The sequence below is a fragment of the Sceloporus undulatus genome, chromosome 1 (assembly GCF_019175285.1).
Source record: "Sceloporus undulatus isolate JIND9_A2432 ecotype Alabama chromosome 1, SceUnd_v1.1, whole genome shotgun sequence".
NCBI lineage: Eukaryota > Metazoa > Chordata > Lepidosauria > Squamata > Phrynosomatidae > Sceloporus > Sceloporus undulatus.
The window spans coordinates 362,659,351-362,685,837 of record NC_056522.1 but is presented as its reverse complement, the minus strand read 5'-3'; the positions used below and the strand labels follow the sequence as shown (position 1 = coordinate 362,685,837).

Sequence of the window (26,487 nt, the reverse complement as noted above, 5' to 3'; positions counted from 1 at the left end):
GATGATTTCTCCCAGTGGCTTCATATAGATGTTGACTAGCATCAGGGACAGGATGGCGCCTTGAGAGACACTGCAATTAAGCTCTGTTTTTGAAGAGCGACTGTCCCCAAGCATCACCCTCTGGAACCTGCCCGAGAGGAAGGAATGGAACCACTGCAACACAGTGCCTCCAATTCCTAACTCTCTCAGGCGTTCCAAGGGGATGTCGTGGTCTACTGTATTGAATGCCACTGAGAGGTCCAGCAGCACCAACAGGGTCACACTCCCTCTGTCAATGGCTAGACGGAGGTCATCAGTTAAAGCAACCATGGCAATCTCCACCCCATACCCAGTCTTGAAGCCCGTTTGAAATGGATCAAGAAAATCAGCTTCATCCAAGACCGCTTAGAGCTTAAGAGCAACTGCCCTCTTGATCACCTTGCTCAAAAAATGGCAGATGGGAAACAGGCCTATAATTTTTCATGTCCAGGGGTCCAGGGAGGATTTTTTCAAGAGCGGTCTAACTATCACTTCTTTCAAAGAGGATGGTATAAGAGAGGAAGAGGCCATAGAAAGGAAACCGGTGGGGGAGGGGGAGAAGCCCCAAAGTAGAGATTTTTTTTTATTTCAAGAAAGACAGAGAGATATATAAAGAAATAGGATAGAAGAAAGAAATATAATGAGGTAGGAGGGTTAGATATAAAAATACTGTTGGCCCTCCATATTCACGGATTCCTTATCAACAGATTCAAACATCCACAGCTTGAAAATATTCAAAAATATATAAACTCCAAAAAGCAAACCTTGATTTTGCCATTTTATATAAGTGTTTTATTATCATGCTTTAAAAATATTATTTCTCTTTTTTAACTTTAGTAGTGTTTTAGCGTAATCTCTAAAAAAATTATTGTAAGCTACTTTGAATCTCATCTCAGGAGAAAGGTAGGACATAGATTCAATTAATCAGTCAATTAATCACTGTCTCTTAACAAGGTAACTATTCGCTAATTTGTGTCCAAGAGATTACATTAAGATAGCAAATTTATATAGTCCCTTCAGAAGAATGAACTACTCTAAGACTGCAATCTTATATGTGCTTCTCCTGGTGTAAAACCTAACTGGAATTTATTTCTGCATAGATACATCAAGTACTATACTGTAAGTCTATCAAATCTTGTTAGTTCCTTCTGCTCCAATCATAGCAACCATGTAGTTCTCCAGATGTTGGACTAAGTCCCAGCAGCTTTAGCCAGCATAGCATGATGCTTACCCCAACTCTCATCCATATTTAAGTGATCATAAAGACGATGTTTGCACTAAGGTCTGTGTAGACTAGGGTAAAGATTATGGTAGGGGAGCAGAGAACACTTTTGTTCACTCCCTGGACTTACTGCAAGGTGTACCCAACATTACCAGGATTCACACTGCTGAATTTCAATAGCAACCAGGCAAAAAAACAGATTTAAAAATTTGTTTTGAATTTGGTGGCAAACCATTACAAGCCATTCAAATCAGCAATATGTCACTAAATATGCTGCTCCATTTTGATGATTTTTAAGTGCCTTGTGGGTTCTATGCTAGTTGTACGTTGCCCACATGCAAGTATGTCACAAAAAAGAAATCTTATCTGACATTTTAAAATTTATGGTATTTTAAAAGTTATGAATCTTACTATTTGTTACTGTGTAGTAAAAAAAAATTGTACTTATGAGTTCTAATCCTTTGTGGAAACAGATTTACACAGAACACACTACTCAACTAGACAAGAGGAGAACATGTAAGTGAACTGAAAATAGGTAAAAGCGTTCGCATAACTTTGTGATTCAATAATGTATGATAAAATCAAAACACAATTCTGTTTATTAAAAAATATGACTTCCTACTTAGGTTTATTTTTTTCCTTTAATACAGTTCAGCATTTCAGAGTTTTGCATTCTACACACTGTTCTCATTTTATTAGCATCAAAACACAAGACATATAGCAAGACCTTCAAACACAAATAAATACCAAATAACAATACAACGAACTGAAGGACAACATATAGTAATGCTATTGGGAAATTAGGACATGTTGCTAATTGTTATTAACAACATGGTATTGCTGAGCAATAAATTATACACTTTAAAGTTTCCTTTTCTTAAAAAAAAACATACAAAAACCATTGATTACCAGATTCATTTACTTGCACTGTATCCTTTATAGCTATCAATAATTAAGACAGGCAGAATATACACAATCAAATGAGGTTGGCCTTCTTTGGTCTTTGTCTCTGGATCAGAAAACTGAACACAACCAATGTACCTTTTTATCAAAGAATATGAAATAAAAACAAGTAACACTAGTTTTAAACAGACTGATTTGTACACAGTTCATGTTTACTGATGTATTTAGCAGATATTTCTTCTTGGAAAAGGATGCCCATTTCCCAAACTCGTCCAATTAATGACATTTTATGAATGTTAAAGGTTATCCTACTTGTCCTAAATAGGAATAGATTCATAAGTTCATCATTCAAAATGGAGTGTCCTTAACATTCCCTATTTATCCCCATACCACTCGAGCTTTTGGATCACAGTGAGGAAAACATGTTTCTTATACAAAATGCAGAAGGTATATATATATATATATATTCTAGAGAGCTACATGGAAATTAATACTATGAGGGCGATTCAATGCCTCAGCAATGGCAGAAACATTCATTTTACCTATTCTACAAGTACTGAAAATTCAACTCCTCTGCCAGTGGAAGAAGTCATAGCTGGACAATGTTTTGTTCACAAGCAACAGCTTCATTTAAAGCTCAGAATATTCTTTTACAGGCAATGAGATCCTTCATGATGGCAATGGTGGCTTTTCTCAAAAACCCAGTTTATCAGGCAGCTCACTGCCAATACTGACATTTATGAGAAGCTACAGTCCTTGCAGAAGTCACAATTGCAATTACAATTTTGTTCTCAAGTACAAAAACTATCCTTCACTTTTGTACTTAACTGGTGCATGAATCTAATCTAATATGGGGGAGGGAGAAATCCAGATCTTAATTTCAAATATATTATGGGATTCAAGATCTGGGAGACTAGGTCAAGCTGCGTATTTATAAAAATTTAAATGTTCACTTGAACCTTAAGGAATAAACTCAGTAAAAATAATAATATAATATAGACATCCCCTGCCTGATCCTAAGCTTTGATAACTCATCAGTGCTTGGAACTGGGCATACCAATAGCTGTTCCAGCAATTTAAACTCAACATTCTCCCAGAACTTTGGGCAAATATTTAGCATCAGGGCTTAACTTACCATGAAGTGGAAGACAAAAAGCTACATAGTTTTGCCAATACACTAGAAGTTAATTTAGGATTGAATAGACCCCCTTTGTGGTATTATTACTGTCTCAAAGCAATAGTGGATGCTTCTAATTTGCTTCCATAGACAAACTCCAGCTTTCTTCCATTTAGCACTGGTCTCAACAAAAACAAGTGCCAGTTTCACCACAAGAGTTTACATCCAAGATGGTTCCTGAAAAAGTGGTTCTCATGGGTACATGCCATATAATTCATTTTGTTAGAATGAGCAGAGCCTGAAACCTCAGGCACAGCAAATTCACGACAGTTACTTTTCAGAGAGTTTAATGGGTAACTCTTTCTCACAAAATGACTGCACATATCCTGTATCTCTTAGGAATAGATTGCAGGAGCCATGTCATGAATGCAAGAATGTTATGTTGAAAATGATCCTTGAATTAAAAGGCAGGAAGTAATAGTTAAGCCCTCAATATTTTGTTTTAAAATATGTACTTAAAATACTCACAGTGCAAAAGTTGACGAACCAGAATTAAGTCATGCACTTAAAAATATTTTCCCCATTTGCCTTATCCAATAAAGCCCTTGAAATTTAATCCTCCACAACTGAACAAAATTAAACAAACAGAAATTGCTCCTCAGAAGACTTTATAAAACCAAGACACAGGTTATCTTCATTACTGGGCACACATGGGAATATACACATTGAATTCCCCATTTATCTCATCTGTTCCTAATGTTGGGGACATTGGAACAGGGACATTTATGCTATCACATCACAAATATGTTCCCAAAGCATGGCGGCTGATATGCCAGTACAAACTTTACAATTTTGTAAAGTGGATTCCTTGCCCCTCTTCTTCATTGAGATAGAGATACGCTTCTGTGGCTTGAAAGTAGCACAAGGAGGTAAGAGCCTGTGTATCCTATATAGCACCAACACTGACTTTTCCTCCATGTAACATTCAATTTCAGTTTGTACAGAAATAAACAATCCTTATTTGAGGCTTGACTGACATTTGTAAAGCAGTGCACAGACGATAGATGCACCAAGCACCAAGTTACTGTTTTAAATAGACTGAAATACCAGACTGACTGGCTTTAGTAACTTATTTTTGGATTGATAACAGTGAGAAGTACCGAACACAGTAAACTGAGAAAGCTAGTAGACATTTATATGCTGTCAATTTACTCATTGTGCCTACTATACATTTTGAGATGACCCTCCTTCCACATACATTTTCAGTCTTAATGACTCATGAACCCCCCTATCGTTGTAGGATTTTCAGTATGGACATTGTAAAGAAGCAGCAGCAGCAGCAATATACATATCACACTAGGCAAAGCTGAATTCATGTTCCGAGCTTTCCCTGCCCAAACCATGATCAGGCAACATACAGATTGCCAGTTCCTTGTGCCTCTACCAGTTTTTGCAGTTCTTCTCCTAAGCAAGGCACAGGCTCTTCCATGGGGTGGGGTGCCCATTTGTTGTCAAAACTACAAGTGAACATGTAATCACTTGCAGTTTTGAAACAAAAAAAAATATATAACCACTCATTTTTGGAGAGGGCAGAGTCCACTGAAAGTCTTGGGTTGGGAAAACTGGTTCCTGGACCTGCTAAAATTGCCCACCCTTGGCCAGGACAATTAACATGTATAAGCCCCACACATTCAGAGCATGGCTAGGGGAAAGTAATCATTAGCCAATTTATCAACTGCAGTTTTAAAAGTTTTTTGTTACTTAATGACACAAACCCCAGAATCCATGATTGGTAGCAAACTATGACTAAGATTCATAAGGGTATACATGTACCCCAGTGTTTTGCAGTTGTATTCTTGTCTTTTTCTTTTCTTTTTTTTTTGTGATCTGTCTTCAAAGACACGCCTCCCCCGCCCCCGAATTTCCTTGGATTCAGCACAAGAACTTTTCTTAAGTGTTGCTTGTGCACACTTTTTTTGTGCTAGAGAGACAAACAGAGGGTTTACTTCAGGTTTCCTACTTGATCATGTAATCTGGTTTTGGCTATTCTAACAGCAGTGGCTCACCAAGGTCTACAGTAGAGGCCTTTCACAGAATCTGCAACCTAATCCTTTTAGCCTAAAATGTCAGGAATGAAACATGGGACCTTCTGAATGCAAAGTATGTGTTCTAACACAAAGGGATGATCCCTTCCTTACCAAGACAGTAGTCCAGGGGAAGTTTCTGAGAGATGGAGAACATTCAGAAGAGCACAAGCACATGCCACTTAAGTCATCAACTTTGTAAGTGAAATTAAATTTCCAGGCTACTTTAAAACCTACCCACCTATTTATATTTTTGCATAGTTTGCATTAATGAAGGCATCAAGACTACAGGAGTTACTGGAACATTTGATATATCACCAAAATGCAGAAAATAGCTTCTGTAGTAAATACTGTCTACCAGCCTTGATGTGCACTAAACAATCAATATTGTAGCAGGCTGATTTATCAGTGAAATGCCTCTTCAGAATGATGGGAAATCAATATAAACAGGTGTGGTTTTAAAAGTTAAAGCCATTTAAAAAGATATCCAAAGTCTCACTGAAGCAAGACAAACTGGCAGCATTTGAACAATGCAACCTCAACAATTTGCAGGATTTTATATTATTATCATTAAACCAAATTTCTATTTGGAATCTGAAATGACTGGCCAAGCACAAATCATTCTGCATCTTCAAAATTTCCATTTTCCAAGGTGTAGGGAAACAAACTTTCCAAAGGGAATGGGCTGAAGCTTAAGAGATCTATTACATTTCATTACCTGTAATACCATACCCCCCACCTCCCCCCCCCAGGCTTACTCTACATTGTTCTCAGGATTAATGGAAGTTACAGTATAATGCTGAAAATCAATGCTGCATATAAGCTTACCTATACTGTGGTGTTGACAGTAGCTGAAATGAAATCAACACAGAAGCAACACAGTCATGCAGAAGAATCACACTATAATCTTAGGCACTGGAACAGTTTAATCCTGTTTGGATTTGAGACTTTTTAAAAAGATAATCCAGTAAGGTAGACACATATGACACATGTTTAACTCATGTGGCGGACTAAAGTGCTTTGTTACGTGGAAGAAAGAAAAGCTCCTTAGACATCTTGGATGGGAAACAAAGAACAGCAGCACTGATATTGTGCTTTCTTAAGAGATCCTCAAATGTCAATGGACAGAACTGTACTCAAACAATGAATTCTGTGCAGATGCATTGAAAGACAAAATGCTAGAGGATTAAATAACCACAGTGCATCTCCAGTTCAACAGCAGAAGGGCTGCACTACAAAAAAAAATGAGAAAAAGAATACAAAAGGTGTCACTGAAATGTCTATTTGATGAATCACCAATTCACAATAAACACTAAGCAATAACTAGGAGTTTTGCTTCCTCCACCATCTCCCTTTAAGAAGAGATGTTAATACAACTGCATCAATACAAATCATCTAACTAGCTGCCTTATCTTTCTAGGTTTCATCATGAATCAAAGCCAATCAAAAGTAAACTCAGAGTGCAACACTAAACTAGGCTATTAAGGATGAGAAAAAAAGAGGTACTATTTGAAGCTGCAAATCTTTCCACAAGCCTTGAACTGTAAAAGTCTATTTCTACTGAACACTTGTCAAATCTGAGTCTCCCCAAGAAATATTTAAAAACTCTTTAAAAAATAGAAATGGAATGGCCTAATGTAATTAGGCGTATCTAATTCAAGTTGTAGTTAGTGGGCTAATATTTGTTATGTTGGGTTTCAAATGTACCTTTTTCTCTATCTCAGCTTTTGAGATGGACTAAAAATGCATCTCATCTGAATGTTTCATTTGAAAGGTAAAAGTTTACCAGGGCAGTTTCCAGTGCAAACTGGCATTTATACATGATCATGCAGCCCAAATGTACTGTGGAGAGCCCTGGTGGCACAGAGGTTAAATGCCTGTACTGCGCCACTCACTCACAAACCATAAGGTTGCGGGTTCAATACCAGCCAGGGCTCAGAGTCTGCATCCATCCAAGGTCACTAAAATGAGTAACCAGCTTGTTGGGGACAATTAGCTTACACTTTGTAAACCACTTAGAGAGTGCTTAGGTGGTATGAAGTGGTATATAAATGAAGCTGCTGCTATTGTTGAAAAGGTGAGGAAATCAAACTATAACTAACATGAGGCAATTAGCATTCTATCAGGTTCTGGACCCCTGGACTAATATCTTTAATGAAGAGTATTATGCAAGTCCACATTACAAAATTTGCCTCCTATTAGTGCTGAGTGGGCTTATCTGGAAACAATTTTGCCACAAGCTGACTTCTTGGGTGGTATGCTAAAAACATTACACAACACAGTGAGAGAGAACCATTTTACATAACACAATCCCCTCCTGCTGAAATCTCAGAACTCCTGTGGAGAAGAAAGTCCAAAGCTGACCCACTTGGTGTCATTTGCCACATAGGTGACTACCACAAATGTGAATGGCACCAAGTGGGACCCTACCTTCCCTTCAAACATTGACCTTTCCCTCCTGTGTCCTAGAACAGAAAATAATTATGCATGGAAATTATTTTCCTTTTGTCTTGGGGGAGGGTGAGATATTAACAGATATGAAAATCTGTACTATGAGCTGGAAGGAGGAAGGGGGAGAGTTCATGGGAACACAGCAAATGCCACAATTACTGATATACAGTCGTGTTTAATTGTAGCACATTTCAGTAACAGAAATGTGACAAGCCTAATTATGGCATACCCTAAAAGATCTGGGGCTTTTTCACCCTACAGTGTTATAGCATTGTCATTCCACTTTAATTGCCATGATTCCATCCTATTTATTTAAATTAAATAAATGAATAAACAAACCCTGGGATTTACAATCTGAACTAAAAATTCTCAGCTAGGGACTTCTAGTCCTTCACAAAACTGCAAAACCCAAGATTCCACAGGATGCAGCCATGGCAGATATAAAGTGGAGTCATAGTGCTATAACTGTGTATTGTAAAATGAACTCTAAGGTCTTTCAGACCTTGCTAATACCAAGTGGATAAAAAGAATGTCATTCTATTAACACATCAGATAATAAATGGTATTTATAACCTATTGTGGTTACTAGCCATTTGGAGACCCAGGAAAGAAAATTACAAGGAAATCTACTCTATTCACATTTTCAAGGGTTTTAAAAATAATTTGTTTTTAAAGGAATGCTGCACGCATAGGGCCTAGTTTCTAACACAGCAATTCTCTAAATAGCATCATATTCAAACAGGACATAAACTGTTCATAGAAGATCACACATGTAAAAAATTCTGTGACATAGTAGCAATGGATAGGTGAGCCCTTTGGACATTTCCACTAGGGAATCCTGTTTTCAGTAAAATTCTGTAATGCATATACAAAAGCTCAGCTGCCTATATTCATGACCATTAGAATAGTATAAGCCAAGTTAACTCTTTCTCCTAAAGCAGAAGGTGATGGGTTTACATCGGCCTGCATAAAACTGCACCACGTGTATCTTCGGCAGGAGGTCTTCCTTTGATGTCAAGAGCTAGAATTCTAACACATGCCTTCTCAAATTAAGTTGTACCGGTTGACAGCTAAGTACCATAAGAGAGAATACAGTACCTGAACAATGGAAGGCAAGAAGAGGAAGACGGGTTGCTACTGAATACTTTGGCTGCCAAAAAGCAGGCAGAATTCAAGCAGGTGCCTGAAAAAACCCATGAGGACCACTCAGCATGCACTGTATATTTATTAACAGAAAAATACTTCTGGCAGGCACTGCGTGGGAAGGCACAGCCATAAAAGACAATGGCAAGAGCAAGGAACTTAACTACAACAGACATAAACTCTCAACTGAGCCCTAGACATAAACTCTGGCTGAAATACCCTACCTAAGTGGAAAGTTGAGTGGATACAATATGACTGCTGAAGAACAGGACACATCATTCCTTTTCCACATGTGTAATGGCCTAATCTAGGGGAGCACCCACTTGTTACATAGCACCCATGCAATTGAAGCAGCACCCACATGGTTGGTGTACAGTCAAGCTATGCCATTTGACTTACTAGTCGCACAAGGGACTATTACAACAGAAGTCAATAAATTCTGTGGGTCGCAATCAGCATGATTCAAAGGCTGGAAAATGCTTTCTAGTAAAGCTCAGGTAGTCAATTAAATAGGAGGATCATGTGGGTTTTCCTGCAGGGGTTATGTGTCTGTCTGCAAGAAAACAACCATTGTTAATGTACTAGTTAAAATATTTTCTCACGATTCTGAATTGAGCCAATCTGAAATTTTGTTAGCTCTGCTACCTATAAGCATGGCATCACGCAGCCGTTCTCCTATTGCCTTGGAAATAGAGGGTGCTGTCAGAAGTCCAAGCTCCATAGGAGCATTGTGCGCAAAAAAAATATAGCACCTGAATAAACAGTATTCCATGAATCTGAATTGATGGAATCTCTGGGAAGTCTGAAGCACAGGACTTGGCTTCTATTTCATCATGCTGCAAAATATCGGTGGGCTTTACAGACCAGTCAGCATGTTATGCCTAAAGTCCAATTAAAATGAATATTTCAGGAATCTGAAATTAAAATCTAAATACAAAGCTATGATTTATAAAGCAGCACATCACAGCTAAGGCACATGAATGCATGCAAGCCACCTTTTTCCCACTGAGACACTGCTTTCTCCTTACGGACTTCCTCTGTAAGATGCAGTCACTTCTAAGTAGAGGATTAATTAGCAGGTTTCCCATAGAAGTTACTCAGCACTACGCCTCCTCTCAAACACCAAAAATATGTTGCACATTTATGCTTTAGCAAAAAATAGATTATATATATGTGTGTGTGTGTGTGTGTGTGTGTGTGTGTGTATACACACACACACACATATATTTTAGAGAGCTTGGTCTGAGCGCATGAGGCAGAACTTTAAAAACATACAGGATTCCGTTTAGAACTCCAAAGTTCAACAAATGCCCTATTTTAGGGTGAAAATTATAAATCTGATAATGATGCACAGCATCCATGAGTGATTATTTTTCCTTAATTTTGAAATAGTGTCATTAACTACGACATATATTGTAGGTTTACATTTCTAAAGAGAAATAACAGCAGTAGTTGAATAGTTTCTTTTCATATCACAAGTGATAACCTGCATTTGATCTTTTTCTTCCAAGAAATATCAGTCTATCAACAGTTTTAAAATAAAATGTTTTCTGTAGCAATTAATAGAACTCTAAACAAAAATATGACTCTGATTTAGACGCTTTCAAGAAGATCTGGACATTTTGTCGAGGTCTGATAAAGTAATTATTTTAAAACAGAGACCAGATGAGGCCTTAAAAATAGACAATATACCATATTTTAGACAAGATTGCACTTAGATTTTGAAAGTAATAATATATCCTTAACTGCAACATTACTTCAAAATTTCTTCTTTTTTAACTTAACATGCTGACAGTTTTTAGCTAACCCACGTGATTTTTTTTTACTTTTGTTCACTAGTTAAAAAGGAAGAAAAGTCTGATTTCTTCAGCACAGGTTAGTTTGTCTTCTTCCCATGGGTTAATTTATCAATAAATTATGAAAAACTTTTTCAGACTGTAATCTTTGTCCTCATGAGGATTAAGTGGCTTTTCAGAATTTGAAGTGTTCCTACTAGTTTAGAAAATATACCATGGTATGATTTCTTAATGGGTTGCTATGTTTGCCATTGGACCCTATGCAAGTTATTCCTCCAAACTCTTCCTTCTGTTAACACAAGGTGGTCCCTCTGAGCTTTAGGAACCTCTTATTGAAGACAGATAAGATATAAAAAAGAGCCCCAAATGGAGTTGTCTTCGGTGGAATCTCCCTCTATGCTGTATGTCAGGGGTCTGGTAGGTCCGATGTATCCACTATGACTTTAATAAAAATAGTATCATCTTTAATATATGTTCCGTTTTCTAGAACAGTTTGTGCAACAAAAACTGGACAGCCAGAAGCAATATTCATTTCTCCAGTGGGCTTCTTGAAACTACTGCTGTTGGGGTCTGGTTTGAAAGCATCTCCTAAATGGCGCCGGGAAGGTCCTTGATCCATCAACATAAGGGTGACTTTCTGCTTGAATGGCCACGGAAGCAGTGCATCATATTCTCCCCTCATTATGACAAAAAACAAGGACAAGTGCGTCCCTTTACCCATCCCATCTCCATTGAGATAAACCCTGGCACACATCTTATAGCCAAAGTATCCTGTATAAAATGGCTGGCTATATAAGGACAAAGTCTTTCCCATGACGGCCTCTTGCTTCCGACGTTTGTAATCTCGGATTTTCCAGATTAATATTCCATTGTAACTAGCTGTTTCCAGAACTTGGAACCGGAGATCCATATCAGCCAGACGAATATCATGAACACTTAGCATTTGATCGTGCCTTGATAACTGTGACTCCAGAAGACCTAAGAGGGAAGTGGGGGGAAAAACAAGCAACTTTTAAGATACAACAGACACATTTTTCTATTATCTTGAATTTCTTGTTTTCCACTTTAGGTAGTTGAGAACTCAACATGAGCAACATACTATGCAAACAGAAAGCTGACATCAATAATATATACTTTATTGCTCATGCAAGCAGATTGTCTTCTGAAAGTGAAAATGGTGCTGCCAAAATGTTATGTTAAATGCTGAACATGAGCTGAAGTAAATGACAAGAATGTAACCACATGCAAAAGCATTGTCTTAAGAAATGAAATGTTTTGCAGTGGACTTGTTGTTGGTGCTAAGACTGCAATGATCCATGTTCTTCCCCACCCTCATATCGAAACTTTCACACCAGAAAAGTTGCAAAGAAAAGAGTGTTGAGCAAGCACTGAAACTAAGTGCATGTACATGTTAGAAAAGAAGTTATACATTTAGAAGCCATAAATATTATGTGCAATCTCAATTTAATAACACATTTATAGGAGTATTTGTGATTCTTGATATCCTCAATATTCATTTCTCTTAGCCAATAAAACCTTTGTGCATGCAAGAGTGGCTTTTCCTGCATTTGAATTGGGAAAACAAAAAGTGTCCTATTGTACTTGTCAAACTCACCCTCTATCTTTAGCAGAGAGAGACCCACCTGTGCACTGGGCTCAGAATTTATGCACTGCTGTTTTTCAGCAATGAACGAGTTGTCTACTTATGAAAGGCAATACGATATGCATTTAACAGATGGTTACTCTTTGCTGAAAATTATTTTGCATGCTAATTTGCCTTTGAACAATGCAAAGCTATGTGAGTCACTTGGAAAGGTCCATGTCATACTGCTAATTTGTGGTTTTATTCCTTTGTTCATTGAATAAGGCAATGACCTTTTTATTTTATCAGATCTCATTCTGCTTCTCAGATGAAACATTCCTCTGAACGACACATGAAAGCAACCACAAACTGTAAATGAAGAGACTATTAAGCCAAAAAAGAAAGTAAAATTGCTTCTATAGTCTGATTCTTCCCCCCGTCCCCCCACCCTTAGAACACAAGTATTTTTGCAGGGGCATTGTTTAATCCCAGCAAAAGACTGGCAGGGGAAAGAGAGACTTGTAATTTATTTCGAATAACTAATGCCCCCTTCTAAAAATAATATGCATTAACATAAGGAAGAACTCTTTGGCCCAAAACAGAGAAGATGAATAGACTGGCATGAGGCCGCACCGGAGCTGTTCATGCCAGGACCTTGGCAACTACTCTTGACTGGTTCCAATCTCGAACTATAGTCCACTACAGTCCTAAACCAGACCACTGGAAGGAGAAGGTTCTATTCACTCCTTCTTGGCCCAGTCATGTTTGGTGTGTAAGCCATCTGAACACTACGCCCTGAATGTGGCCAGAATCTGCATCATTTGGCCCGTGTGGTTTGGCCATAGTCAACACAAAAGCTATATAACTTGTATCCACTCTGACAGTTGCCCAACAGTCTTGTGGATGGGCAAGGGAGTTACATGGGTTGAAGCCATCAGTAGCAGTGGTAGTGCAAGAATTTCCAGCCCTCATCCTGTACCACTGCAAGCCCTTCATAGGGGATTCGTGGGACATGGAGGGGGGGAGCAGTAGGAAGGATGATTCTACTGCTCCTTACACTGGATCTTGCTTTTGTATGGGCTAAATTCCAACATTAGATACAGCCCCATTGTCAAGTTGTCTCTGATTTATGCAATCCCAACGTGAACTTATCATGGGGTTTTCAGGGGCTGAGAGTGTGTGATTCGCCCAAGGGCACCCAGTGGGTTTCCACAGTTGAGCAATGAATCGAACCTTAGTCTCTAGGGCTGTAGTCCAACACTCAAACTACTACACCATGCAGGCTCCCATTAGCACAGCATAAACAGGAAAGGAAACACATGGGCTTCAAAATGTTTCTGATCTGCAACTCCCAGTATTCCTGACCATTATCTATGCTGACCAAAGTTGCTCACAGTTGCAGCCCAACATCTGGAAGGCTATGATTCCCATCCTGTCGTGAATGTGCTGGAAATAAGAATCATGTGAATAAACCTCAATAGGAATATTAAGCAGATAATGCTCAAGATGATGCACGTTTGTATCCCTACCAGATGCTCCATTTCAAAATGTCTCATTTACTTTGGGCAGAATCTGCCAGTACTTCACTGCCTTGTTTTCAGCTTTACCTGTATTTCTGGCTCCTTGTCCAGCAGTCTTATCAACACTTTCTAATTCAGTCACTCTGTTCTGGAGGGATTCAACACTACTCTTCATACTGTCTGCTTCTTCCCAGTTCTGTCGGAAGGGACGAATCTCTTTGTCCAGTTCTTTCAGCTTCTCGGCTTGACTGTCTATCACCCGCTTTTTGAAAATAATTGTTATATTATATTGTATTATATTATCTCAAGAAAAGCAACAGACATGAAATACAGCAAGATTAGCTGTACTGTAAGATGGTTATAAGATCATTGGAAGCATTTCAAATAGATGTACATGAATATTGATATAACTTTCCTAATAAACTTTAGTCATAATACAACGCCAAACACAAATATGCAATTTTACACTCATCCATTTGAGATACAGCCTTGAGAATGATGTACTGTAATAGCTTTATTGTCCATTTATGGCAGAGGGAAGAATGTTAACGTAACATTTACACAATACAAAGCAAAAAACTAAATGCTTATACTAGACAAAGGGCAAAACTTAAGTACATTCCTATGTGCTTCTGGGGCAGCTGAAAGTAACAGCTATTGTTTGGTGGGGGGGAAGTACAAGTGGAAACAGAGTATGTGTGTAACAGAGAAATCAGGGCAAATAGGGATCAAAAAGCAAAACGAAACACTACAGCCACAGCTAGCACTCTTATTACATGTTCCTCACTCCCTCCAATTTCACCCCTGTAAGATGCAATAATGTTACAAAATACTTTCTAAGCACTCTGTCAGGTGCTGGTTAGGATCCATAAAGCCACATATAGCTCCAAGCTATCTGAAGGATGCTATTGGCCTATATGAGCTTGCCTGGGTTTTGATGTCTGCCAGTGAAACCCCTTCTCTCCATCCTACACCCTTGTAGAGGCATCTAGTGGGATTATGGGAGGGTACATTCTCAGTGGCTGCTTCCAGACTGTAGAACTCACTTCCCAGAGAGGCTAGATAGGCACCCTGCATGATTTCCTTCCGGCGCCACAGGAGAACTTGTTCCAAGAGGCCTACTTGAACTGACTGCTGATGGGCTATAATAATGTTCTGCATTGTCTGCATTTATCTTTTAATGAGTATGCTTTTTGAATTGCTTTTAATTCTATTTACTGTTTCATTATATTCAAACTTCTATATGTTTTAGTGATATGCATTTTTATCTAAATCTTTTAACACTTTTGTAAGCTAGGATCATTTAAAACTTTTGTAAGCTACTTTGAGTCTCTGGGCTGGGAAAAAGCAGGCTATGAATAAATAAAATAAATAAACTAATATTACATGATGAGTATCCCTTAGCCAAAATGCTTGGAACCAGAACTGTTTCAGATTTTAGATTTTTCCGGATATTGGAATAGTTGCATATACATAATGAAGTATCTTGGAGATGGGACCCATCTCTAAACACTAAATTCATTTATGTTTCATATACATCTTATACACATAACCTGAATGTAACTTTATACAGAATTTTAAATAATTTTGTGCATGAAAAAAGGTTTGTGTTCACTAAACCATCAGAAAACAAAGGTGTCATTATCTCAGCCCCCCATGAAAAGATGTTTTAGGTTTGGGGGCATTTTGAATTTCAGATATTCAGAGAAGGGATACTCAACTTATAACGACATCAGCAGAAATTCTGCCACCTTTTAGCAGTAACTATTTCAACACTGTTTGGCTCAGTGGCAGGATACAGCTTGCTTTAAAATGGGCAGGATCTGATTTCATGCCATGCCAACTAGCAAAGTGTCAATTCTCTGTCACTCTGGATTTCAACTATATTCCAGTGCATTCAAAGCAAGATTTTTGTTGTTAACCACCCCTGAGTCAATCTTGACCCATAGTGACCCTGTGGATGAGACATCTCCAAGACTCCCTACCCCCCATTGCTCTGCTCAGTCCCTGCAAAGTCAAACTCTTTAATAGAGTTCTTCTATGTAGCATCTTTCTACTTCCCTCCACCTTTTCTGGCATTATTGTTTTTTTCCAATGAGTCATGCCTTCTCATGATGTGTCCAAAGTACGACAGCCTCAGTTTTGTCATTCTGACTTTCAGGAAGATTTCTGGCTTGATCTGTTCTAGGACCCATCTGTCTGTCTTTTTGGCAATCCACAGGATCCTTAGCACTCTTCTCTAACACCCCATCTCAAATAAATTGATTTTCTACCTATCTTGCTCCTTAACTGTCCAGCTCTCACATCCATACATGGTAATAGGGAATACAATGGCTTGTATGGTTCTAACTTTTGTGCTCAGTTGTATATCTTTGCATTTTAGGATTTTTTCTAGTTCTTTCATATCAGCCTTCTGTATTCTTACTCTTCTGATTTCCTGGCTGCAGTCCCTGTTCCTACCAATATTTGGTCCCCTCTTTTATTTTTTCTATTTCTTCATTGTCTAAATTAAATTTATGTAGATTCACTGTGGTCATTATTTTTGTTTTCTAAATATGTTTTGTTTTCTAACAGTAAGCCTGCCTTTGCATTTTCCTCCTTGATCTTCCTTAGTAGTTGTTCCAGGTTTGTGATGTTTTCTGCTATCATTATGGTGTCATCTGCGTATCTTTTGTTGATATCCCTTCCTCCTATTTTCACTCCTCTTCCTTCTGTGTCCAAGCCTGCTTTTCTTATACTATGTTCTGCATATAAGTTGAATTGGTAGGGTGATAAGATGCAGCCTTGTCTGACCCTAGGCCAATTGGGAACCGATTAAAGCAAGGTTTATTTAGGAAAATATTAAGACTGACACCACAGTTGAAAATACAATTCTTTCATATATTGAATCTGAGATGAAACAAAAGTATTTGTCCATTGTGACACAATTCACTGCCCTAATGGTTTTGAAAAGCAGGAATTTTAGCTAAATCCAGTTACACCCATAGAATGTAAGATTACATTAAATGCAATTAATAATTGCTAGCAGCTAATGTTATTAAACAAAGCCAATTTTGCAGTTTCAGATGTAATATTTGGTCATGATGTAATTTTCAACCTCTACAAATTTTCTTTTTAATTGCAGGCAAGCGAAAACAGCAGAACCTATTGCATTCAAATGGCTTCTAAACTGGATAAATCACAGCTGATGGGTATTTTACAGCTGGATGAATCTTGTTGAGTAGGTAATTCCTTATTCCATTCTACCAACTGAAATCAACAAGTTACAAAATAAGTCAAATGATGTTTTTCCTTGATGTAACCCATACATGCAGGAAACAGTGAGAATGTAACCAATTTACCTTTGCCATCTCCAGATCGCCACACAGGGTCATAACATTTGTAGAGGTTATGAACATGAAATTTAACACATACAAGAATATTTTGAGTGAGCTATTTTCTGGATAAAATCCAGTAACTGGCCATGAAATTTGGGTCCACAGGTATCAGCTGTATTTAAATTTTATATCCTTAGATGGATGTTGAGAGCCCTGGGAGCCCTAGGGGAAGATATCACTAAATATTATTTGATGATTAAAATAGGATTAAAGCCCATGAGTTCTATGAACAAATTCAACCTCCTAACCTTTACACAACAATACTGCTTTATTGTCTTTAAAAAGTCACGTAAGGGCTGTACAGATTGGGCTCCTTTGTGCACCACAACAGAGGCTCCATAAGCACCCTGGAGTGGTGCTGTGCCATCCCTCGTGCATTACGCCATTTGGGTGAGGTGCACAGCGGATATCATCATAGCGTGCCTGGTAAATGGCGGTGGACCAAGGTAGGGATTGGGATCGTGGGGACACTCCACTCTCCTGAGCCCTACTTTTGGCCCCAGGTACAGTTTTCTATTAAAAAAAAATCTGGGCATGTGCAAGCTTTTGAAAGGAACCAAGCCCAGGACTTTCCTTTCTCTTGATTACACACTGTGTTTTACTCCTCAATTCTGTCCTTGTGGAAGATTCTAGAAAAGCTTATATACATATACATACATACATACATACATATCAATTACAAGAAGAAAGCATGATTTCAGACTCTTTCGGCTCACTGGGTCATGGAAAAAACTGAAGAAAACATCATCTTGACCCATTTGTAGCTGAGAATAATTAGAGTGTTTGAAAATGGAGTAACAATTTTCAAATGGATACCCATTTATAGTACAAGACTGTCTATTCTAGCACTTGACCAGTAATGTGCATAGCCAAGCCTTAAATGAATTATGTCTGCCCTTCTGAAAAGCCCACTGAATGAAGACCAATTGCAGGTGGGCACTCATTTCAGCAAAATGGGTCCAATTATGTCTGTGCCAGTTGTTCCTATTAAAACTCTAATGCTTCTACGCTGTGATTTAAGAACAAAAAAGTTTAAATAATTGTGTTAGCAGGGGTGGGGGATTGGCAAGAATAACTTCAGACAAATACCAAGCCACAACAAATCCTCAATAAGTACTGTAATAATAACCTTTAGAGATTTTCTCCTCAGTAGAAGAAAAGTCAGGGCCATTTGACACTGGAGAAAATAGATGTAAAAATGAATATGTATTACATGTTTTTTAAAAAAACATTTTTGTCATGTTTCCCCCCAACCTTTTTAATATTAAGAACGGACACAGTAGCCACTTCCTAGTCAGTAGCAATACTTTGTATCTGCTTCTAGTATGCAAATAAACATATATTATTGTACTAAGAATACATACAGACAAGCAGTATAATGAAAAATAAAGTCTCGAAAACCTTGCTTGTCTATAGAGCTACTTGTGTCTTCTAGGACAAAATCAAGGACACATCTCTTTCACTTTTACCCCCTTTCATTTGTGCATTTCAGGCTTTCCCTCTGGATAAAGTGAGGCATTTATTTATTTATTGCCTTTCTCCCAAAGTGGGACCCAAGGTGGCTAACAACATATATAAAACACATAATTGTTCATACAATTAGCACCTAATCAAGCCAAAACAATCCCTATACCAGTTTGAATCCAATTGAAACTAATAATGAGTCGATAAAAAAGCACTAAGGACAGCAAAACAACAACTACTACAACAACAAAAACCCAGCAGTAACATTAAAAGCCAATTTTTTTTTTAAAGGAGTCTTCAAATGGTACTGAAAATATATTTGAGAACAGTCTACAGCTGATGTGCTACAAATAGGAATGCTCTATCAAGAATCATTTGGACCATGGACCATGATAAGGACCTCCAATGATTATCTTAGCAAGCAGGAAGGTTCACCTGACAAAAACAGTGATAAATGGGTGCCTCTAATGTAGATAGACAAGTTATAATTAAATCAGGCTTGATAAATTGTATCTATCTCCACAGAAACCCGTGCCTCAGAGTATCTACAGAATGGCAAGATGTATCCCAAGGGGTGTGTGTGAAAACCACTTGAAAATACAGGTTACAGACACTCTGCCATTTCAAATGGCTGCATTGCACAAATGGGGCTTGTGCATTCCAGCAATCACTGCTATGTTGCAGAGTATGGACCAGGTTGCATTAAATTGTAAGTTGTACTTCAGATTTCCCTGGAACATTTCAAGAGATTGTGGCTTGTGTCACTTAGAGAAGATGCTGTTTCAATGGTGCCTTTAAAAATAATAACATTCCCAAGAAGCTACTTGAGTTACTTGTGTAGTCTGATCATCCCTAAGAATAGAAATGACACATTATTAAATGAAAATTAGAAACTAGTTTCCTTTCATAAATCAAAAATTAGTTTGTAATTCCTTCCTGTTTATATATTGCTGGGATTCCAGGGTGTTGTTTTTTTCAAGAAATGCTCAAATGTATGCACTGTGATTCCAAGAACATTTACAGAAGCCATAAATAAGGTCTCTTCTATTAACCTAATGCAAACCAAGTTGCTACCATTGAGATGTATGCCAGAAACATTCTCTCACAGCACAGATCTGCACTTTTATACTGAATTAAGTCCCAGTGAAAGGAAGGAGAACGGGGGGAGGAATAAAGAAATGTGGCAGCACCTTTAAAATGAACTGGTTTTTATTTCAGCATGAGCTTTCATGCATATAAACCCATTTCTTCAGATGCAGTAGAAGGTGGTATTAAGGCCTCAGTTATAAAGCATATTTATTGTGTAAATGGGACAGAATGTAATAGGATCAGAAAGCTGCAAATCAAGCCACCTGCCCTACCTTTCAAATGGCTGGGTGAGGGGATACAGGTCTTACAGATGTTTACAGTGGTCAGTTAATATTGTTGCATGAAACAATAAATCTGTTTGCCAAAAGTCAGTTTCTCGGGGTTCAAAACTCAGTCTGAGAAGATTCTTTATGTTATACATGCAGTAGCAAGGACTCTTGTATTAATATATGTAATGAAACCATTGTTTTTGTTCATACCTCTTCCAACAGACTGGAATTTGTGAATATAATTAAGTCCACTTGTTTCCCTTTCTAGTAATTTCCTTGTTCAAGGAACCCAGGGAAACTGACATTAGTACCTTAATATCACTTGGCACTGCATGAAAGAAGTGGGTTTATATCCAAGAAAGCTCATGCTAAAATAAAAAACCAGTTAGACTTAAAGGTGCTGCAGCATTTCTTTTTTCTTCCCTTCCCTTCTTCCCTTTTACACTACAAGATATTAACATGGCTACTTCTCTGAAAAATCCTGAGTTCAACTGGATCTCCTCAGGTAAACTGTGTTCAGGACTGCCGCTTTAAATATCAGTGAAGGGCAAAGAAGAGAAAAGGCTTTGCAGTATTTTGTTTTAGTAGGGAGAGTTAAGATTTTACCTGTAAATGATGTATTTTAGATTCATTGCTCCTTAGCATTTCCTTCTGTCTTTCGATTTCGATTTCAAAGCTACAAATTTGATTATGAAGAGTTTGTATACTCTTGTTCTTTTCTAAACTTTCATTCTGAAGCATGGCCACCTAGAAAAAAAATGTACAATTATTATATTCCATAGGCTTATGGAAAAGTATCTGTAATCCCTCTCAAGCCAAGAAAGAGATCACATAAAGCACTATTTCCCCCACTGTTTCTAAATCCAATGTTGTGCAATTAATCTGTTTTTTCCCTCTTCCATCACCCCTGAAAAGTTCACCTACCTAAGGTTGTCATGTAAGAGTAGACAAACAGAAATTATACCAACTGCAAGCTGTGGGCTGTATCTTAATGTGGCTGCAGAAGGAAGGAATTGCCTGAAACTAGAATAATCTTGCAGAAAAGACCAAAGAGATAATGTGTTTCTCATGCAACATTCCTGATTTGGAGTTACTGTATTCCCATTGCAGCCCCTAAAGGCACTGCCTATAATGTCTGGCAGAAGATCTACCTCTGAAGAAGCTTTTTAAGGGAGAGGAGGGGTGGGAAAAGATTTGCAATATGAGCTTGGCTTCCAATTTTGTCTATAAACAAGAGTACTTTCCAACCCTTCTTGAAAGTGAAAATTTTTAACTGCTTCCCTGCTAATTCCTTAAATCCTGGATGAGTAAAGTCAATATGTGGTAGAGAAGACACAGAATAGTACTTAAATCTCTTACTTATAAATATCTATGTAAATATGACCTATCTATGTATTGTGTGTTTTTAAACTATCAATAAAGAGTATTTTAAAAAATAACTCTTACTTATAAATATTTATTTATTTATATTTTTATTCTATTTCTAACCCATCTTTCTCCCAAAAAGGGGCTCAAGGCGGCTCACAATATAAAACATATTAAAACAACTTGTAAAACACTAGAAGATTAAAATTTAAAACATACAAAAATTATAAACATAATCTAAACCAACCCACCCACCCCTAAATAAAACCAGGCTTGCACGATTTTAAAAAGTTTGCTTGAATAAAAATGTTTTTGCTTGTTGGTGAAAGGCCAGCAGGGAGGAGGCCAGCCTAGCTCCCACGGAAGGTGGGAGCAGCCACCGAGAAGACATTCTCTTGTGTCCTCACCAAGCAAGATTGTGATGGTGGTGGGACTGAGAGAAAACCTTCTCTTTGGGATCTTAGGACACTAGCTGGCTCGTATGGGGAGATAAAGCTTATCAAATAGTCTGGACCTAAACCGTGTAGGGCTTTATAGGTCATGACCAGCACTTTGAATCATGCTTGGAAACGAATCAGTAGCCAGTGAAGCTGTTTCAATACAGGAGTTATATGCTCCTTATAACTGGCTCTGGTCAGCATTCTGGCTGTGATGTTTTGAACCTGCTGAAATTTCCAAATAGTTTCCAAAGGTAGCCACACATAGAGTGCATTGCAATAGTACAAACACGATGTAATCAAGGCATGTGTCACTGTAGCCAGATCTTATGTCTCAAGGAAAGGGTGCAGCTAGCACACTAGTTTTAACTGTGCAAATGCACTCCTGGCAACTGGTGAAATCTGGGCATCCAGGTTCAGAGTGTATGTACATTTATTTGTACATACATATGTACAATTATTTAAATTTTGTCATTTATTAGCGGACAGGGAACTGCATTTTTCAACTGTGAACCATGCTGGTCAACGTAGACCTCTGTATTAGACTGGTCAGCAAAAAGTCCTATTAAGAGTGTTGTTTAGGGAAAAAAAACCTACTTTGCAAAGGGAGACTGTTTCTGTGGTCACAGCTGAATCTATTATGAGTATGGCATTTGAATGATTATGCAAACAGAGGAAGAAAGCCAGAAAGAGACTATAATGATTTCTGTGAATGAAAGCAACATACTTGAACAAGAACATGAAAGAACAGGGGAAATGCATTAATTATATTCTGTAAAAGAAATCAATATTTGCTTTTGTTCTCTTAGAATTCTTAGTCCTCATAACAAACTATGTACTGAACGATGTGCTAAAACCACATGTAACCCACTCATTCATCAATGTTTTTCTTCCTTAAACATTTCATACATGGAACACTGCCCTCTTATCCTGGAAAAACATGTACGATACAGTCATAATTCATCTTAAAAATGTAAGGAAAACAGCTAGAGAGGCTGCTCTTACACCTGAAATAATATCACAGAATACCAAGGACTGCCATTTAGGATCCATTTAAAAAACAGGAAACACCAATCCAAAAAACCTGACCACAATGCTGTCTATCAATAACAATAGCTTTAAAAAATACACATGTGTTAGTATTTACACAGCATAACGAATCCAGTTTTCTATGCTAAGTTGAGAAGCTTGAACTCTTTGACACTGGTTGAACTTTTATTATGTGTTGAAGCCACATGCATACCAAAATAGTATTTACGTATCTGTGGACTTCTTTCTCCCTGTCCTCTGACTGAAACAGCACTTGCAGAAAGCTAGTTCTTTAACATACAAAAGATGGTTTCAAACACCCAAAAGGCAGGAAACTTGGAACAAGCTTGTATTTATTTATTTCACACTGGGTAAACATTTCTACACAGGCATATTAGATATTTCTCCAGAGTGTAAGAAATAGTTCAATCTACAGGAGCTTTCAGTCTACAGGAACTTGGCTCTGCAAGAGACCCAAACATGCCCTGAAGACTCAGAGAAAGGGTTCTGAACGACCTTTAATGCCACCACACTTATCTAGGAACAGGCTTGCATGCATCACAAAGAACAAGAAAAAAAGCTTGAGTCAGACCCGTGTGTAGTTGACGAGGAAGCTATGACACAAACTAGGTGTTTTTTTGTTTTTTTTCATATTTGACAGTAGTAGGAATCCTTGCCCTACTACTTCCAGAAATTACTCATGAGCAAAACTCACAATACTGGTTCCTCTCCCACAGTAACATACTTATGGTACTTACTTGTCATATTTCAACCATTTTACTGGATGGGCTGTCTGGTACAGTAGTGTGCTAAACTCCATTACTATTTCAGAACAAACCAGACCAAAGCTGTCATTTCAGGTTTCATAAAATGCTATTGCATCAGTCAAAAAGAAATCTCTTTCATCACTTAACAGATTTTATTAGAGACAGGAAGAAGGTTTGGCATTCTGAATGGTCATTGTTGTTATTTGGAAAATGCATCTGTTCTAATTATCATTTGAAAATCATTTCCACACATAAAAAATGTCAGTATTAAACTGAACAGACTATAGTTTTAATTGTATCTGAAGATTTTAGGCACTATTTGCTGACAGCTCTGGATCTATTTTGAAGGAAAATGTTTGTAGGTTTCCTGTCATGGCAATAACTCTGCAACACAAAACTATGGACGACCACTTTAACTATGGAGTCCCTCACAGAAACTTAAGAATCATAGCTTGATGAGTATGATGAGAACCCTTCAAGAGCTTCAGTTATGCTCACATATCTAGACTGTACAGCTCACAGAACTAGAGACTGCTGGGAAAAGGAATGACTGTTAAAATCTGCAAGGCAGAAAGAGCTCAGAACCTCTTTTACACTAATCTTTTCATGAGCTTAATAGACATTAAACAGAGATAACCACAATTAATTTTATCATCTTAGACTTATCATGCACAATTAACTGTTACAGTTAACTTCCCAATTCCTCATGATCCAGTGTTCCAACTTACAAAAGATAAATGGGAACACATATTTAAAAAACAGCAGGGTTCTTAATTTACTTAAAATGTACCTGGTAACCAAGGTGTATTATTTATTATTATTATTATTATTATTATTATTATTATTATTATTAAACTTTATTTCTAAAGCGCTGTAAAAAAAAGGTGTACCACGGCATCTCATGGTGTAGTCAGCAAAATCTCTCACACTTTAAATCAACACTGTTGTTGATACAGAAATATTGTTTCCTAGGTGTTTGTTAAACTGTCAATTTGTTTTAATGTGTAAGAGTCTACCAATTCTCCTACCACTACCATCACAAAAATACACTTTCTGTACTATGAAAGCAGTGATATGTGACTAAGAGTAATACACTTCTGATGTTCCCAACATCAGTCAACTGGGCAGCATAAAGGAGGGGATGAAGTCTCCGTGCAATAGGATGTCACTATGAGAGAAGGAAAGGTTTATCTCTGTATCTGACATTAGTGTGTTGGGGAGGGGAGACTGTGGTAGAACAAAATATAAGAGGATTGATGGAGGTGAAGGTTGTGAGCAGTAGTGTTACATTATACAACTCAATCCTTACATTAATGCAAAACAAGTTCATCAGGTGAATGAGGCTTTTTCAGGTTGCATATGAAAAAGAGCATGCCATGATGCACCCAACAGAGGAATCTATTATAAACCAGGTAGGTGTGCAAGACGAACATACCATCAAATAATGAAAAAACCCTTGAATTCTTATTATTTAAAAAACTCAATCCTGTTTCATGATTTTAAAAAATTATTTCATTGCTTTTGGAAAACAAGAAATATTTCAATAGCTATTCCAACCTCTCAAAATTGTAGCTCATTTGTTTTAGAAAGTATGGCTGTAATAAAAGAATAAGGTGAGTTAGGCTGTTTACCTTATTTTCTAGACAATTACTCCACTCTTTCAACAAGTCTACATGCTGCACTGCTGAGGTGGCTTCATGTGCTTTAACCTGCTGGTTTGTTCCCTGTGACAAAGAATATATTTTAGCCAACTTCATTTCTTAATCAAATCACCACAGTAAAGCAGCAAACCACTCTCTATAAAGTAGTTTTATACATCTGATCAATGCATTTTAACATATGTTATTATAAAAAACATATTTTAACACTAATAGTCATAATAATGCTATTAGAAACACCAAACACACACTACAAAATCAGGAGCCAAATCCAACTCTTTGTCCCAATTAAAGCAGACCCGTTAAAACAACAGGATTTACATAAGAGTTGATCTACCAGGCCCTCTCTATTGGCCCACTCTTGTTGGGCCTAATAATTGAATTTAGCCTCAGACTTCCAATAAGGGTTGGCAAAATAATTCCTAGTGCCTTTCTTTAAAAAGGCAACAAGACAAAGTTTCTTTAAAAATAACATATATATATATATATATATCCACTCAGCCTTTGTCCTGAAACAAATCCCTATGTATTTCAATACTTGGATGCAGAAAATTTAGGATGAACACAATGGCAACTCCCTGCCTATTCTATGAATAATTGTTTAGATAGTTAGCAGGGGATCATATACCCCATTGTTAGCCTTGTCTCTCCTATAGACTGGTGATAATAGTCACTATATATCTCTTCTTGCAGTTTCAGAATTCTGGAGCCATGAGGCTAAAATGTAGAAGGCAGGCCACCATATGTTCATCCCCTGAAGGACACAGTTACTGGCAATCAGCTCTCTTCCATCTTTATCCCTTTCTCCCATGGGTGATCCAATTAAGATGACTAGGGGCAGGTCTACAATGGCCAGAATATTTCAGGCTGCTCCTGGAGTATTCTGGTTCTGGAGCTGTCATTCATTCCTCCCGTTACCTCCTCACTTTGGAGTGATGCCAGATGACTGTCTATACACATGGCACCTAGCACCACCTCTGCTGGCATGAGCTGATCACATAGCTGGACACTTCATTGTTATTTCAGAGGGGGCAACTTGCACCAATGAAGGCTGCTAGAGAGCTCTGACTTTTCCTGACTTTCCTCCAGAGCAAAAGGTAAGTCTTTTTAATTTGGTTTAAGGGAGGATTCAATGCAGAACCGGCCTCATGACATGAAGACAGTCCGCATTCAAATTGAGGCTTTGGCCCTGCGCC

At 37.7% G+C, this 26,487-nt stretch overlaps 1 protein-coding gene across 1 annotated transcript in view; it reads right to left on the bottom strand.

Moving 5' to 3' along the window:
• Window positions 1-1,837: 1,837 nt before the first annotated feature.
• Window positions 1,838-26,487, bottom strand: part of TRAF3 (TNF receptor associated factor 3) — a 132,967-nt gene continuing 108,317 nt past the window's right edge. The window contains exons 9-12 of the mRNA XM_042460713.1: window positions 25,265-25,357; window positions 20,642-20,782; window positions 13,924-14,098; window positions 1,838-11,712 (exon numbers count right to left, since the gene is read on the bottom strand). Coding sequence (XP_042316647.1) covers window positions 11,141-11,712; window positions 13,924-14,098; window positions 20,642-20,782; window positions 25,265-25,357 — 981 coding nt within the window. The 3' untranslated portion in view covers window positions 1,838-11,140. The remainder of the gene's footprint in view (window positions 11,713-13,923; window positions 14,099-20,641; window positions 20,783-25,264; window positions 25,358-26,487) is intronic.